Source organism: Hypanus sabinus, chromosome 16 (assembly GCF_030144855.1).
Source record: "Hypanus sabinus isolate sHypSab1 chromosome 16, sHypSab1.hap1, whole genome shotgun sequence".
NCBI lineage: Eukaryota > Metazoa > Chordata > Chondrichthyes > Myliobatiformes > Dasyatidae > Hypanus > Hypanus sabinus.
Genome location: NC_082721.1, coordinates 50,039,064 through 50,054,996, shown reverse-complemented (window position 1 = coordinate 50,054,996; position 15,933 = coordinate 50,039,064). Strand labels below are relative to the sequence as shown.

Genomic DNA, 15,933 nt, shown 5'->3' with positions numbered 1-15,933 from the left:
ATTCCATAATTTATTGATTTCTCTTGAGTGAGTAAGCAGGTGCTGTACAATGTGGATAAATTGTACAAAGGCAGACTGTAGGAACTCCCTGATATACGAATATTACTTTCATGGAACCCATTCACAGCTTTATTTGTTCACAAGTTGGAGCATGTTCTGGAAGCAAGGGAGAATGATTTCTCCCTTTACTGGAAAGGGCTGCTAGGGGATTGCCACCACTACTTAGAGAAGAGGACAGGGAAAATTATGGAGAACTCCATGTGCAGGTGGTATGTGTCTGTGCCTTAAATTCAGTATGTATTACCTAAATTTGATATATACCACAGCCAAATTTATACTAACAAGTAGTTATTATGAACAGTTGCAAACTATTAATCGTAAATGTACAATATATTTATCTAATGTCCATACATGTGTGAACATTCTTGGTTTGTGATCCATCTTGCTCATTTTGCAGGTGATTTGAACCTTTTGAATGTGTGTCAGTGTAGCATAGCAATTAGCACGACTCTATTACAGCTCAGGGTGTTGGAGTTTGGAATTCAATTCCAATATCATCTGCAAGAAGTCTATATGTCCTCCCCATGGAATGAGTGAGTTTTCTCCAGTTTCTTCCCACAGTTCAAAGATGTACCGGTTAGTAGGTTAATTGGTCCTTGTAAATTGTTCTGTGATTAGGCCAGAGTTTTTTATTTTATATATTTAGAGATAGTGCAGAGTAGACCCTTCTGGCCCTTCGAGCTGTGCTGTTCTGGCAATCCCCAATAATCCTGATTTAACTCTAACCTAATCATGGGACAGTTTACAATGATAGTTAACCTACACAGTACGTCTTCAGACTGTTGGAGGAAACCGGAGCACACGGAGAAAACCCATGCAGTCCATGGGGAGGACATACAGAGATACACTACAGAACAGCGCTGGAATTGAACTCCTTACTGCACACCACCCTGAGCTATAATAGTGTCACACTAACTGGTACCCTGCTGGGGCATCGTGGTTAAATTGGAAGTTGCTGGTTGGTGCACAGGGTATCGCTAAATAACCCGAAATGTCGTCACTACCTCTTCCCATAGATGCTGTCTGGCCTGCTGAGTTCTGCCAGCATTTTGTGTTTTTAAATAAATAATTTTAGCGGTTTTAGTAGTTAATTATTTATTGTATGATAAAAGGGAGCGTATACAAAAACTACTAACTGTTGGGAGAAACATGCATAATATAGTAAACAGTTGCTAATAATTTTTTTTAATCACTCTAGACCATAAGATACAGGAGCAGAATTAGGCCATCATTGGGCCAGTTGAATTTGCTCTGTCATTTAATCATGGCTGTTTTTTTCAGTCCTATTCTCCTTCCTTTTCCCTATAACTCTTAACCCCTTTACCAATCAAGAAACTATTAATTTCTGCCATAAATATGTTCAATGACATGTCCTTCGCAGCCTTCTTCATCTCAATTTTAAAGGGATGTCCCTTTGTTCTGAGACTTTGCCCTCAAATTCTAGAACTCTCCTATGAATGGAAACATTCATTCTATCCAGGCCTTTCAGTATTTGATATTTTTTGCACATTACACTCAGTAATCTATTATTATAATATTGTAAAGAGATTACGACTGTTAGGTATGTTTAAAATAGACATTTAATCCAACTAATTGCCCTTTGATTTTTCTTGTCTTGATATGGCCAGTTGTATCTTAATTATGTTTTAGTACTCAAGCTATAACAGCAAATTAGTCATTAGTCTGTACATTAAATCAGGCAAAGGTATAAATTGGGTCTTCAATCCAAACCTGCCCCACTTGTGCTATATGAGTTTGACTAAATTAAAATAGCCATCATCAACCTTGTGTCTCTTGCTTAATATGATTCTATTGTTAAAAATATGCAGAACAGTGTCAATAATTGCAACTAAATCGTATTAGTTTAATGTTCAGTTAACAATTAGAATGTATCTTTTTTTTTTATCTCCACTGCCAGTTTGATCAGGGTTTTAATCCTCCACACCAGGGACCACCTCATTGCCAGCCCTGGAATAACAACCACGAAGGGATGTGGAACGACCAGCGGGAACAAAATTGGAACAACCAGCGGGAAGCTCCATGGAACAATCAACATGAGCCATCCTGGAATAACCAGTATGATCCCTCCTGGAACAATCAGCATGAGCCCCCCTGGGGGGGGCAGCGAGATCCACCATTTAGAATGCAGAGGCCTCCCCATTTCCGCCAGCAACCCCCCTTCCAGCCACACCAGCAGCACCCACCATTTAACCAGCCACCACATCCTCACAACTTCAACCGTATCCCACCACGGTTCATGCAGGATGATTTCCCCCCACGGCATCACTTTGATCGTCCCCCCTATCCCCCTCACCATTTCGACTATCAACAGGGAGACTTTCCACCAGGTAAGTAGTTGTGTAGAGGAGTTCTGATTGATAATGATTTTTTTTCTCCATTTTACAGTTGGTTCAAGCTGATTTTAGTACTTCATTTCTATATGTTTTTGTGCATCAATCTTCGTGTTCCTTATTGCACAATGTCTTAAAAAAGTTCTCCAGCCCATTTCAGAACTTTTAAAATATAATTACCTTAGGGATGTAGGAAATGCATTTTGCACAAAGCATAAAGAGTACTATAGAAATGTTTAATGGAGGATAAATCTTGTTCTGGAAGTCTAGAAATCGGCCCTGATCTTCAAAATAATATCTCGGGATATTTTGCATTCTCCTTAGAAGACAGAGACCTATATTAAAGTCCCATCAAAGGAGCGAAACTGAGATTGTGCAGCACTATTGATTCAATGTCAGTCTGGATTTCAAGTTTTGAGAGAAAATATCCTTCAGTTTTCTGATTCAAAACAGGAGTCATTGGCAAATACACAGCAGCTTCAATGTCATAGAATTGCAGGAAATTCTGTGCAAAGCAGATGTTTACTTTCCAGTTTCTTTTGTCCATTACAGACCCCAAGGTAGGAGCCCTACTTCCAAACCTATAAAGGAATACTGTCTTTGAATGAGCTCTATTTAGGGCATCACAGGGTCACAACTGGTAAGACTGCTGATTCATAGCTCCTGTGACCTGAATTCAAATTTGGCCTTCTTGCTTGTCTGAATGCGGGGTCTGCGTGGTCTTCCAGTGACTGTGTGGGTTTCCTCTGGATGATCTGGTTTTCTCTCACTTTTCAAAGACATGAAGATTGGTGAATTGCCCACTGCAAGTTTCCCCTAGGTCAGGGGTCAGCAACCTTTACCACTGAAAGAGCCACTTGGACCCGTTTCCCACAGAAAAGAAAACACTGGGAGCCGCAAAACCCGTTTGACATTTAAAATGAAATAACACTGCATACAACGTTTTGTTTTGCCTTTATGCTATGTATAAACAAACTATAATGTGTTGCATTTATGAAATTGATGAACTCCTGCAGAGAAAACGAAATTACATTTCTGCATGCAACAAAAACATTTTGAACTCCGAAAAAAAGACGTTGGGTTGAAGGTTACTTTTAAGTAAAATACTCAACATCTATTTGAGTCCTTCTTGTATTTATGAAAAACGCCAAACTTAAATTTGCCGCCAGCAGCAAACCAAAAATAACGTCAGCCAGCTGTCAACCTGAAAAATAAAAGGACTATTTCACTGAACAATGAAAACATATGAATATACGTAAAATAATAGGCAATTAAAATATTTATCATACTTGGTCAGGTTGACTCACACCTGACAATGCAGTCGTATTCAGTAGGGATGGATCGATGCTTAGGGGAGTGACTGTGAAGGATAATGTGTTTTTTTTTTCCTCTCTGAACTCACAGAAGCATTTCCCAAGCGATGTTTGCATTGCAATGATTGCAGAATGTAAATACTCCGAATTTATCATGTCGTGACCTTGTTTGAACTCTCTCAAATTGGGGAAGTGAGACAATGTGCCTTTCTGTAAATCTCTGGCAAGCACTGTCAACTTGCGCTCGAATGCCAAAACATCCTCCAACATGTGCAGGGCTGTACGTCCTTACCCCTGAAGAGCTGTGTTCAGCGTGTTCAGGTGCGCTGTCATGTCTACCATAAAGTGTAGCTTTTCCAGCCACTCTGGCTGTTCCAGCTCAGGAAAGGTGAGCCCTTTGCTGCCCAGGAAAGTTTTCACTTCTTCCAGACACGCGACAAAGCGTTTCAGCACCTCCCCTCTGGACAGCCAGCGATAAAAACACGTTGTAGCGGTGTGCTACACGCAGTCAGTAAACTGCAGTCAAAGATAGCTTTATTCGAACTAAACAGCCTTGCTTTTAAGCCTCCCTCAACCCGCCCCCCCCATGGGCGCGGATGCTGCAAAAGACACGTACTCACAAACCCCCGTAGGCTATCTCCCTTAGCCTGAACGCTGGCTAATTGTGAGCCAGTTCGGATGTGTCAGGAAATGGGTCGCCACAACGTCTTATTTAGATTGTACAAGATCACCATAATCTTCAAATTTAGAATTACATTTCAAAAACTAACAAACTAACATAAAATACATTTTAATTAAATACTGACCAATTATTTCCCAAAGCAACAGGGAGCCGCAGCACAGACGTAAAAGAGCCACATGTGGCTCCGGAGCCACGGGTTGCCGACCCCCGCCCTAGGTGATTGGCAGAATCTGAAAGGAGTTGATTGGAATGTAGGAAGAATAGATTGCAGACAAAATTAATGTAGAGTAAGATTCTTCTGTAAGCTGGCATTGATTTGATGGGCTGAAATGACATCTTTCTATGATGCAAGAAAGTATGCATAATGACATTCCTGAATATGGAAAGTATTGAATTTAGGTACAGGTGGAGAACAGGGTTGAGTGCAAAGGGGTAAATCATCATTTGTGTTCATACAGTGCCTTAAAAACGCATTCCGCCTTCAATCTTTTGTTCAGAATCAGATTTATTATCACTGGCATGTGTCATGAAATTTGTTAACTTAGCAGCATCAGTCCAATGCAATGCATAATATAGAAGAACATGTATAATAATAAATAATACAGTAGTACTATTAAAATATATGATAAAATAAAATTCAAAAATAAATATTAACAGTATACATATATTAGATTAAAAATCTTGCAAGACAGAAATAATATATATTTTAAAAAGTGAGGTAGTGTCTAAGGGTTTAATTTCCATTTAGGAATCAGGTAGCAGAGAGGAAGGAGCTGCTCCTGAATTGCTGAGTGTGTGCCTTCAGGCTTCTGTACCTCCTACCTGATGGTAACAGCAAGAAAAGGGTATGCCCTGGGCGCTGGAGGTCCTTAATAATGGACGCTGCCTTTCTGAGACACCGCTCCTTGATGTCCAGGATAATCAAGGACACGACCCACCCAGCCAACACACTTTTTGTCCCTCTTCCCTCCAGGAGAAGGTTCAGGAGCATGAAGATTCGTTAGGCCAGATTTGAGAACAGCTTCTTTCCAAATGTGTTAAGACTGCTGAACAGATCCTGACCCAGATCTGGGCCATACCTTCCAAATATCCAGAACTGACTTGCACTACCTTACTTTCCCTGTTCTATTTTCTAACTGTGATTTATAATTTAAATTTTTATTATATTTACTTCGATTTGTACTTCAGGGAGCGCGAAGCTCAGAATCAAATATCGCTGTGATGATTGTACGCTCTAGTATCAATTGTGTGGTAACAGTAAAGTACTTTGTAGGCTAGTAACCAAGATGGAGCTGACTAAATTTATGATCCTCTGCAACTTCTTCAGTCCTGCATAGTAGCCCACCCAACCCCATTCCCAGTTAGTGATACAGACTTTCAGAATGCTGTCCATGGTACATCTATAGAAAATTTTGAGTGTTTCTGTTGACATACTAAATCTCCTCAAACTCCTAATGAAGTATAGTAGCTATCTTGATGCCTTTATAGCTGCATCAATATGTTGGGACCAGGTTAGGTCCTCAGAGATCTTGACACTCAGGAACTTGAAACTACGCACTCTCCACTTATGACCCCTCTGTGATGATTGGTATGTGTTCCTTTGTCTTAACCTTTCCTGAAGTCCATAATCAGCTCTTTTGTCTTACTGACGTTGAATACGAGGTTGTTTCTGCGACACTACTCCACCAGTTGGTATAGCTCACTCCTATACGCCCTATCATCTCCATCTGAGCTTCTGCCAACAATGCTTGTATCATCAGCAAATTTATAGATGATAATTGAGCTATGCCTAGCCACATAGTCATGGGTATAGAGAGAGTAGAGCAATGGGCTAAGCACACAGCCCTGAGGTGTGCCAGTGTTGATTGTCAGAAGGAAATATTATCTCCAATCCACACAGATTGTGGTCTTCTGGTTAGGAAGACGAGGGTTTAGTTGCAGAATGAGGTACAGAGGTCCAGGTTCTACAACTTCTCAATCAAGATTGTGAGAATGATGGTATTAAATGCTGAGCTGTAGACGATGAACAACATCCTGACACAGGTGTTTGTATTGTCCAGGTGGTCTAAGGCTTCGTGAAGAGCCATTCAGATTGTGTCTGCCATTGACCTATTGTGACCATAGACAAATTGCAGTGGGTCCAGGTCTTTGCTGAGGCAGGAGTTCAGTCTAGTCATGACCAACCTCTCAAAGTATTTCATCACTGTAGATATGAGTGCTACTGGGCAATAGTCATTAAGGCAGCTCACATTATTCTTCTTAGGCACCTGTATGATTGTTACGTTTTTGAAGCAAGTGGGAACTTCCACCCGTAGAAGTGACAGGTTGAAAATATCCTTGAATACACCCACCAATTGGTTGGCACAAGTTTTCAGAGCCTTACCAGGTACTCCTTCGGGGCATTCTGCCTTGCGAGGGTTCACCTTCTATAAAGTCAGCCTAACATTGGCCTCCAAGACAGAGATCATAGTTGCAGTGGGGATCTTCGCAGCTGTAGTTATTCTCCCTTTCAAAGCAGGCATAGAAGGTGCTGAGTTCATTTGGTAGTGAAGTATTGCTGCCATTCATGCTATTGGGTTTTGCTTTGTAGGAAGTAATGTTTTGCAAACCCTGCCAAAGTTGTCATACGACCAGTGTCACCTCCGACCTCATTCAAAATTGTCTCTTTGCCCTTGAAATAGCCCTCAGCGAGTCATACCTGGTTTTCTGGTACAGGCCTGGGTTGCCAGCCTTGAATATCACAGATCTAGCCTTTAGCAGGCAACATACCTCCTGGTTCATTCACGGCTTTTGGTTTGGGAATGTACACATAAATGAGGATTACAATTAGGGATTTTGATCAATTTTAAATGAGAATTTTTATTTCTGAATTGCATGATTTCACAGTTCAACCCAAAATATGGGGAAAATTGTGAAGCATGTAAAACTAAAATTTCAGAAACTGAAATATCAGCAATTCAAAAGTATTCATTCCCCTTTGCTCAGTACTTAGTTGAACCACCTCTCACAGCTATTACAGCTAGTTGTCTCTTTGGAGAAGGACATCAATTTTCTTCCATTTGAAGCCAATTCATGGTTGCCCTGACAGTGTGCTTTGGGTTGTTGTCCTGCTGGAAGATGAACTTCCTTCCCACTTTAAGCTTTCTGGTGGAAGAGAGCAGGTTTTTATCCAGGTTCTCTCTGTATTTAGTAGCATTCATCTTCTCATCAATCCCGCCCAGATTTCCAGTCCCTGTTGTTGAAAAGCAGCCCCGTAGCATAATGCTGCCGCCACCTTACTTTTCAGTAGGGATTAGTGTTTCTTGGCTGATGCAGAGTATTAGATTTACATGACATGTTGAGGCCAAAAACTTCCACTGACCGCAAGACCTTCTTCACATCTTTACACTATCTTCTATTTTTGTTTTAGCCAGGGCTTCTTGCCTGCCACTCTTCCATAAATACCCTTTTTGTGCAAGGCCTTAGAGGTAGTGGAGCCATGAACTTCATCTCCATTTGCATCCACTGGCTTCTACAGCTCACTCAAGAGTGTCTGTTGCCATCTCAGTAGCCTTCCTTACAAGTGCTGTTCTTCTTCAGCAAGCAAATTTAGAGGGGTGCTTGACCAAGGCAGTGTGGCTGTGGTTTCATATTTTTCCACTTTTTCATGATGGACTGCACTGAGCTCCAAAGTATCCTTACCCAGATTTGTGCCTCTCTATTACCATTTCCCTGACTTGTCTTGAATCCTCTTTTGTCTTCATTTTGTTTTGGTCTGTTGAAAATCTATCATACTGTTGGACCTTGCAGTGACCCGGGGGGGAGGCAGTGTTTATTCCTAGGAATTCATTAAAAACAGGTGGTCCTTCAATTTTCTACATCAACAAATTGGGTGAGTTGTTAAAGTAAATATTGCTACCAAGAAAAGTTAGTTTAATAATTACAAAGCGGAAGAATACTTTTTCAGCTATACAATTTTGGTTTTTTTAAGTTTTAGTAAATTGTTAACAGGTTTTAGAATTTTTCTTTTGATTTGGTATTTATGTGCAATGTTTTGTAGATTAGCTCAAAAAATCCTACTTCAATATATTTTAAATTTAGAAAACGAGACAGTAAAATATGAAAATGGTTGTGAGGGTTGAATATTTTTTCCAAGGAACTGTATTTGCTTTGAGAATTATATGTGTGCTTCAAATAAAAAGATTTTTAATGAAAACCATGTTTTGGTGCAAATTTGAGCCCAACTATTTGTTTTCATACCACCTTGTACGTTTACCGTCTGTTGACCAGATTCTTGATGATTTCATCAAATCTACATTAGAAAATTCTAATGTTCCTTTTCAGCCACAAACCTTAAGTAAAACCTCCAGTAAAAGTACATTTAAATATCTTTGACGCCATTTCTAGATTAAGTGCTAGTTATGTTTCCAAAAGGCCAGACAAGGTACAGAAATCTGACAATGTTTTTCTTGCATATATTTCCAGATATGGGCCCCCCTCACCATCCTCCACACAGATTACCTCCACCCGGAATGGGAGAACCCCCTCCTTGGGGTGGACCCCAGCATCCGGATTTTGGTGGTCCTCCCCCAGGTTTCAATGGACAGCCTCCACATATCCGTCGCCAGGGGCCACCTCCACCACAGATCAGTCCCGATGACCCTAGTTTGGTGCCCAATGTGCCATATTTTGATCTCCCAGCAGGATTAATGGCACCTCTGGTGAAGGTAAGCCAATTATTGCTCCACCTTTTACTGACAAACAAACTGCATTGAATGATGCTTATGACAGATTTATAATACTGAGGTGCCCCATAAGAGTATTTCAGAGAAACATTGTGGACCCAAAGAGATATTGGAAGAGCTGATGTTTTCTTTTTTTGTTTGGGGGGAGAGCAAAGTTTGTTTTATGCATGGCATTAAAGGAAAGGTGAGGGAATGGTTAAGAGACTTTGAACCAGAAGTAGGAGAGGTACGGCTTTAAAAGGGATTTTAAACCTGGATTAAAATTAAAATTAAAGGTATTGGTAGACTGAAAATTAAACTGCATCGGTAAGGACGGTATTTATTTGTAACTGGTTGCAGAATTGCAAATAAGCTTTAAATTGACAGAGAACAGAAACTTCAAAGAAGCAAGAAGGCTGTGAGTGAACGACTAAGGATTTCTGGAGCGAAGGCAGTTTAACTACTTGGGGTAAAAGAGAGGCAAGACTGCACAGGCGCATGACATCAGCCAGTAGAACATGAAAGGTTTAAAAAGGCAAGGAATCTTCAACGATTTTCGATTCGGAGCAAGAAGGCTGCGAGTGAACGGCTAAGGATTTCCGGAGCGAAGGCAGTTTAACTACTCGGGCTATAAGAGAGGCAAGACTGCGCAGGTGTGTAACGTCAGCCAGTAGAGCGTGAAAGGTTTAAAAATAAGACCGCCATATCCAGCGGGCAGTGGATTGAGAGGGAGGCAGAGTGATAGGGCTTTGGTTCAACGGGCTTAGGTAGTAACAGGATGAGGCGAGGTAGGCTGTGTTAATTGCGGAAAGGAAGTAGTATGTGTGTGAGGCCAGTGTTCTGTAGGTCCTGGAGTCTCCCAGCCTCCCGGATGGCCATATCTGCACCCAGTGTGTCGAGCTGCAGCTCCTAAGGGACAGATTTAGGGAACTGGAGATGTAGCTTGATGATCTTCGCCTGGTTAGGGAAAGCGAGGAGGTGATAGAAAGGAGTTACAGGCAGGTGGTCACACTGTTGCCAGGGGAGACAAACAAGTGGGTAACAGGACATGGAAGAGGAAGAGTCAGGTACTGCAGAGTACCCCTGTGACTATACCCTTGACAATAAGTACTCCTATTTGAGTACTGTTGGGGGGACCATGTACCTGGGGGAAGCAATAGTGGCCGTGCTACTGTCACAGAGTCTGGCCCAATTGTTAACCTGAAGTTAATAACCTGCTCAGTTGAGGAAGAACACCAGAGGCTCGAAATTACCTCTGAAACGGTTTTTATTCAGAGAGGAGTTGGCAGCCCCACGCACTTCGGGCGTAAGGTAGCCAACTCCCAATTTGTCGGTTTACAAAGGTCATACTTATGCCCAAAAGCAGGGTACTACATTCGCAAATATGGTTACCGATTCAAATTCATCAATTAATTTGCTATTGCATTGCAAAATACTCGGAATAAGCATAGACGCAAGCGTAATACTTGGAATGAGTATGGACGCAAGCAAAACACTGGAAATAGGTATATAGCTCAAAATACTTTGCCGAACATATTGTCTTGTGGTCGCAAGGTTCCTCTTCTTTGTGGTTGCCACATGCTGTCTGGCATCTTATTTCAGCTACCTCTTCCCTGTCCTCCTACACTCCCACCAATGACGTATCCTCTCCCTGGTCCTGTCTACATATTTTGCTGCACTTACCCCTCGCCCACCCCTTCTACACATACCCCTTAACCCTCTTCACATTCTCATTCCCTCTTGTGATCATGAAATGATCATCATCAATATCATGAAAATCCTCTGGTGCAGGTTTGAGGAGTTCGGTGGCCTCGACGGTTGCTCGTGCTACCATCAGTGGTTTAGCCGGCAGCAGGTCCCCTAACGAGGCCGTCATGCGGTTCAGGACACATTTGACAATGGCGATACAGACAAAAATCCCTATAATAGCCGTCAGTGCGTAAATAGCCCCATTGATCAACCAGTCCCTCCATGCACTTAGTCCCCAGTTCCCCCATCCTGCCTAACCTGTTCCTTCCTTAATGGATCCTAACTGTTCATCTATTTTGTTCATATTCCGCATTATGTTGGCAGTAGCATTGTCTAGCCCCATTATGCATTTGTCCTTTACAATAGCACAGAGTCCACCCTCCCTGGCGAGGAGGTAATCAAGTGCATAGCGGTTTTGCATGGAGAAGAGCTGCAGTTGGTTAAGGCTGTCAGTTATGAGTCTTAATGCTCCCCTGGTGGCGTTCCCAAGAATCATGAGACCACAGGCCAGATAGTTCCGATTGTGGGCCGCCATAGTGACTCCTGATGCTCCCAAAGAGAAAAAGCCAGCTGCCCTGTATCCAGCCACCTGACCTGCGGTTAGGGTGGTCAGGACTTGGTAATCTGCACAAAATTCTTGGGAGACCTCTCTCTTGTACCTCCCAGACGGGTGGGACAGGGGACCCCAAGTCCCAGGGCAAGGGACCGCGGTGGGGAGGGAGGGTATGGGTACTCCAGGAAGTTGGTGTCAATGCCGTTATAGAAGAAAAAATATACCCCGGGAGGGTATACATGGTCTCAGTGCAACCTTTACCCTTTAGGTTTTTGTCGTCGCTCCACTCTCCCACACCGGCAGAGGGGTACGCTCGTTTGGTACCCCTGCGATAGTCAGGTAGTGGGAATACATGATCATTGACCCGGAGGTTGGTGCGGTTCCCCTCCCCACAAAGGAGTTGCACCCCCTAAGCCAGGGACTGGCACTTTGTCTCATGGCAAGAGCAAGAGATCTCTAAGGGGTCCTTGGTGGGGTGACACTCCCTTTTCCTACAGGGCTTGGAGAGGCAGGTGACATTATTCGAGACATACATGTCTGAACATCCCCACCCTGTTCCAAAGTAGCAGTTCTCATATAATCCCCTTCGGGGATTTGGGATTCCCTTCTCATCAGAGATCTTTTCTCATCCGCGGGAGTCCATGATCTGACCCGCTTACTGATGGACGGGGGAAATAGGCAGTCCGTGACAGGGGCTGTGGAAGAGTAATAGGTGAGATCCACCCTCTTTCCCTCAGGCAATGTTTTGCTGGTGGGGGCACATCGGAAGGGTTGATCGGCACGATCCCAATGCGGGAAAATGGTAAAGAGCAAGGAGACACTGGCGGGGTGGGGATAGCAAACGATGATTGTAGTGCCATACAGTCGTTTGTGCATGTTTTGGAAATAGTTATCACTTATAAACCCCAAGAAGTATTTTCTAAGGGTGGGGCCTTTGGGGAAACCCCAATCCCTTTTCTGCCTTGAAATGTCTCCCTTCAATCTCTTTAGGGGTTTTGGTGCCTCGTCCAGCCATCCCTCAACCGTTGCCCTATACCCCACTATCCCTAAAAGAATATAGATAACCAATAGCATCCTACCTTCCATTACCAGTTTCAAGGATGTGGCACCACAAGGAAAAAGGAATTTAAACACACAACAGTTCAATCAAGTTCGTTTATCAGTCCCTTCATTTATCTGTAGTTTCTAGCGGGTCCGCGGTCCAGCGCTTGCAGTCGCTCAGATGAATCCAACGTTCTTGTCCCTTCACCTTGACAGCAGAGGGGGTCTGCAGGAGTACCTGGTACGGTCCTTTCCATTGGGGTCCCAGCTTGGGTCGATCCCAGTTCCTTATTAACACCCAATCTCCTGGTTCTGCTCCATGCCACTGGCCTTCTCTGTCAGGAACAGGTCTTGAGGCTTCCTTCACCTGAGTATGTAGAAACTTAAAGAGACAGTTAAATGCTTGAGGTAACACTGCAATTCCTCGCCCATCATTTGTAGATCTACTTGTATTGGCGGGGGGTTTTGGTCACTGCCCCATGGGGTTCTATTCAGGCGTCCGTAAACTATCTCAGCAGCAGTTAGCCCGGTACCGGTTTGCGGTGTAATGCGCATGTGATACAATGCCAGGGGAAGAAGGACTTTAAGCCAATTTAGTCCTGTTTCAAGGGTCAATTTAGTTTATCCTTCAGGGTGCCGTTTGCATGTTCCACGATTCCTGTGGCTCGGGGGTGATTGGCACAGTGGAATTGTTGTTCAATCTTTAGTATTTCGCAAAGTTCTTTGTTTACTTTCCCGATGAAGTGCAGACCGTTATCAGATGAGAGTCTTCGTGGGATACCAAAACGAGGAATAACTTCTTTCAGCAGTATTCGCACTACCGTGGAAGCTTTGTTGTTCGTTGTGGGGAAGGCTTCAATCCATTTACTGAAGACGTCAATTATAACTAAACAGTACTTGTAACAATTCACCTTAGGTAACTCAATAAAGTCCATTTGTAATGTGTCAAACGGTCCTGCTGAGGTTGGGGTGCACCCTTTATCACATCTAATAGATTTACCCGGGTTTACTTTATGGCAAGTTAAGCAACCCCTTGCCCGTCTCTCCGCTGCCTCATTCAAACTAGGGGACCACCATGTTTTTAATACAGATTCCCTCCTTGCGGAGGTGGGTGTCAGACTGGAGGTGGTCGACCAGGACGAGCAGGAGAGTATCAGGAATACAAGTCTGGCCTGCTGGGGTCTGCCAGAGGCCCGTTGTGTTATTAATAATACAACCATGTTTTTTCCAAACATCAATCTCTGCTGCAGGGGCGTCCCCCTGTAATCACACAATGTCGGATATCCCTGGGCTATCAACCGGCTGCCTGGCAGGCAGAAGGCATGGGGCCGAATCCAGTTATTGTTTTAGAGGAGGAGGCTCGCTTGGCTGCCAGGTCTGCCCTGGCATTGCCTTTACTAACGGGAGAGTCATCGTATAAGTGGGCGGCACATTTTATAATAGCAAGCTAACCGGGGAGCTGGATGGCTTTGAGCAAATTGTCAATGTTGTCAATGCTTTTGCCAGCCGACGTTTGGAAGCCCCGCTGCGCCCATAGCATACCAAAATTGTGAGCGACCCCAAATGCGTAGCTTGAATCCGTGTAAATATTGGCTGTCTGACCCGAGGCGAGGATGCATGCGCGAGTGAGGGTGAAAAGCTCAGCCTGTTGGGCCGAGACTGCCGCCTCCAGGGTGGTGTGTGGGGTCACAGTGGCATAACCTAATTGTTGGACACCATCCGGGGAGACTGAGGATGAGCCGTCCACAAAAAGTAGCAGGTCCGGATTGTGGAACTCAATGTCCTGGAGGTCTGGCCGCGGAGAAATGAGGAAGTGGTTTCGCTCTACGCAGGAGTGGGGAGGCTCGGATAGAAGGTCGGGCGGGTGATCCACAAAGGTAGCAGGGTTAAGTGTAGTACAATAGGTGAACGTCAGCAACAGATTATGGAGAAGAGCAATCTCGTAGCGGCTGAGTCCTGCCTGAGTGAGATGTTGAGTTGGTGCATGGTTAGAAGGGCAGTTACCGCATGGGAAGAGTAGACTGTCACTGGGTGATGCAGGGAAACTAAAAAGATCCCTTGGGGTCGCCCTGTAGATCTTAATAGTACTCAGCAAATATTCACTAAACTCCTCCGGTTTCTGCTTTCTGTCCGGAGTGCCCTGCATCACTACCAGCATTTCATTGGGCTTCCAGGGGGTATACACAGAAACCGCCAAGGGATTTTGCACAGCATCCTCAGCCTGGGCTGGATTGTGACGAGGGTTAGGGACCTCTTGCATTGGCATCTGTCGGGGGGGGGGGGGGGGGCTTGGATCTACCCGGATCTTTGGTGGGGTAGGGCCAATCAGGGTACTTTCGAGCAAGGGCTGCGTCAGGATTATCCTCGGGGTCAGTATCATCACTGAAGGTGGTAAAGTCTGAGTCAGGGTCAAACTCGTCCCCTTGGGGGTCTATCAATGGGCCGTCACCCACATAGAGGTTCTGTCTTGTGGTCCATTTATTAGCCATGTGGTTTAGTACCTTGTGTGTCCCCTTTCCTGGTTTTAGCTCGAGTACGGGCCGCAATGGGGTTAGTGAACAGTGGACTTGGGGTTGGGAGTGCATAAGCGGGGGGGGGGGGGGGGGGGCGATCATGGGTCAAGGGCACAGGAGGAGCGGAAGGTTCTAAAGGTACAGGCGGGACGGGATTCGCAGCCCCCGCAGGTGAAGGGACCTGCTGCTGCTCCTCCTCAGTGTCCTCATTAGTGTCAAATAGGGTCTGCAGCCCAGTCATATCTGGTGCCGGCCTTTTATCACCAAGTTTTACATTATGATCATCAATCCTACGCTGTTCATCATAGATTTCACATAAGACCTTCAGTACCGGCCAGCCCCTGGGTTTTCTGTCACTATCATTGATGGGTATCTTTCTATTTTTTACATTCACCTCCCAGGAGGTCTGGCGGGAGCGCTCATTAAGTCTACTGGCCACGGTATACCACTCATAATTAGATCTTTCCATTTCTGTGAGACATTTTGTCGCCACACCTGTTCCTCTGCTCACTTACACTTCTCAAGATCCCAGGTTCCCCCTAATGGCCAAAATTCATTCCCCAACTTCTTATTCATCCACGCGCTCAGTCTCCGTAAATCTGTCTCGTTTTCAGGGAATTTTTTACACATTTTCCATAATGGTGTATTTGGTCCTGATTTATCCAGAGTCTGGCCCATTTTGGTAACTAACTCTCGCATCCACTTCAGTGTCCTGACCTTCGTATGGCAGATTTCTGCTCTTAACAACCAGTCTAAGGCAGGATGCAGTTTCAGTTAGATGTTGGAACCAGACCTCAGTCAAATTAAATATGTATTGCTCCGCAGCTTCCAACCCCAAACCCCACGCAGGGACTCTAACCCCGCTTCCTATACCGGGGACTCGAACCCCAAACTCTATGCAGGGCCTCTAACCCCAACTTCTTAAACCAGAGGACTCGAACCCCAAACTCTATGCAGGGCCTTTAACC

The 15,933-nt window shown here is 44.3% G+C and overlaps 1 protein-coding gene across 3 annotated transcripts in view; it reads left to right on the top strand.

Annotated features, from left to right (window-relative positions):
• Nucleotides 1-15,933, top strand: part of cherp (calcium homeostasis endoplasmic reticulum protein) — a 79,859-nt gene that overhangs the window by 41,450 nt on the left and 22,476 nt on the right. For 2 of the 3 annotated variants that reach the window (XM_059991714.1, XM_059991711.1), the window contains exons 10-11: nt 1,979-2,408; nt 8,871-9,112. In XM_059991714.1, the coding sequence (XP_059847697.1) occupies nt 1,979-2,408; nt 8,871-9,112 (672 nt within the window). The remainder of the gene's footprint in view (nt 1-1,978; nt 2,409-8,870; nt 9,113-15,933) is intronic. The other variant, XM_059991713.1, reaches the window with a different exon arrangement.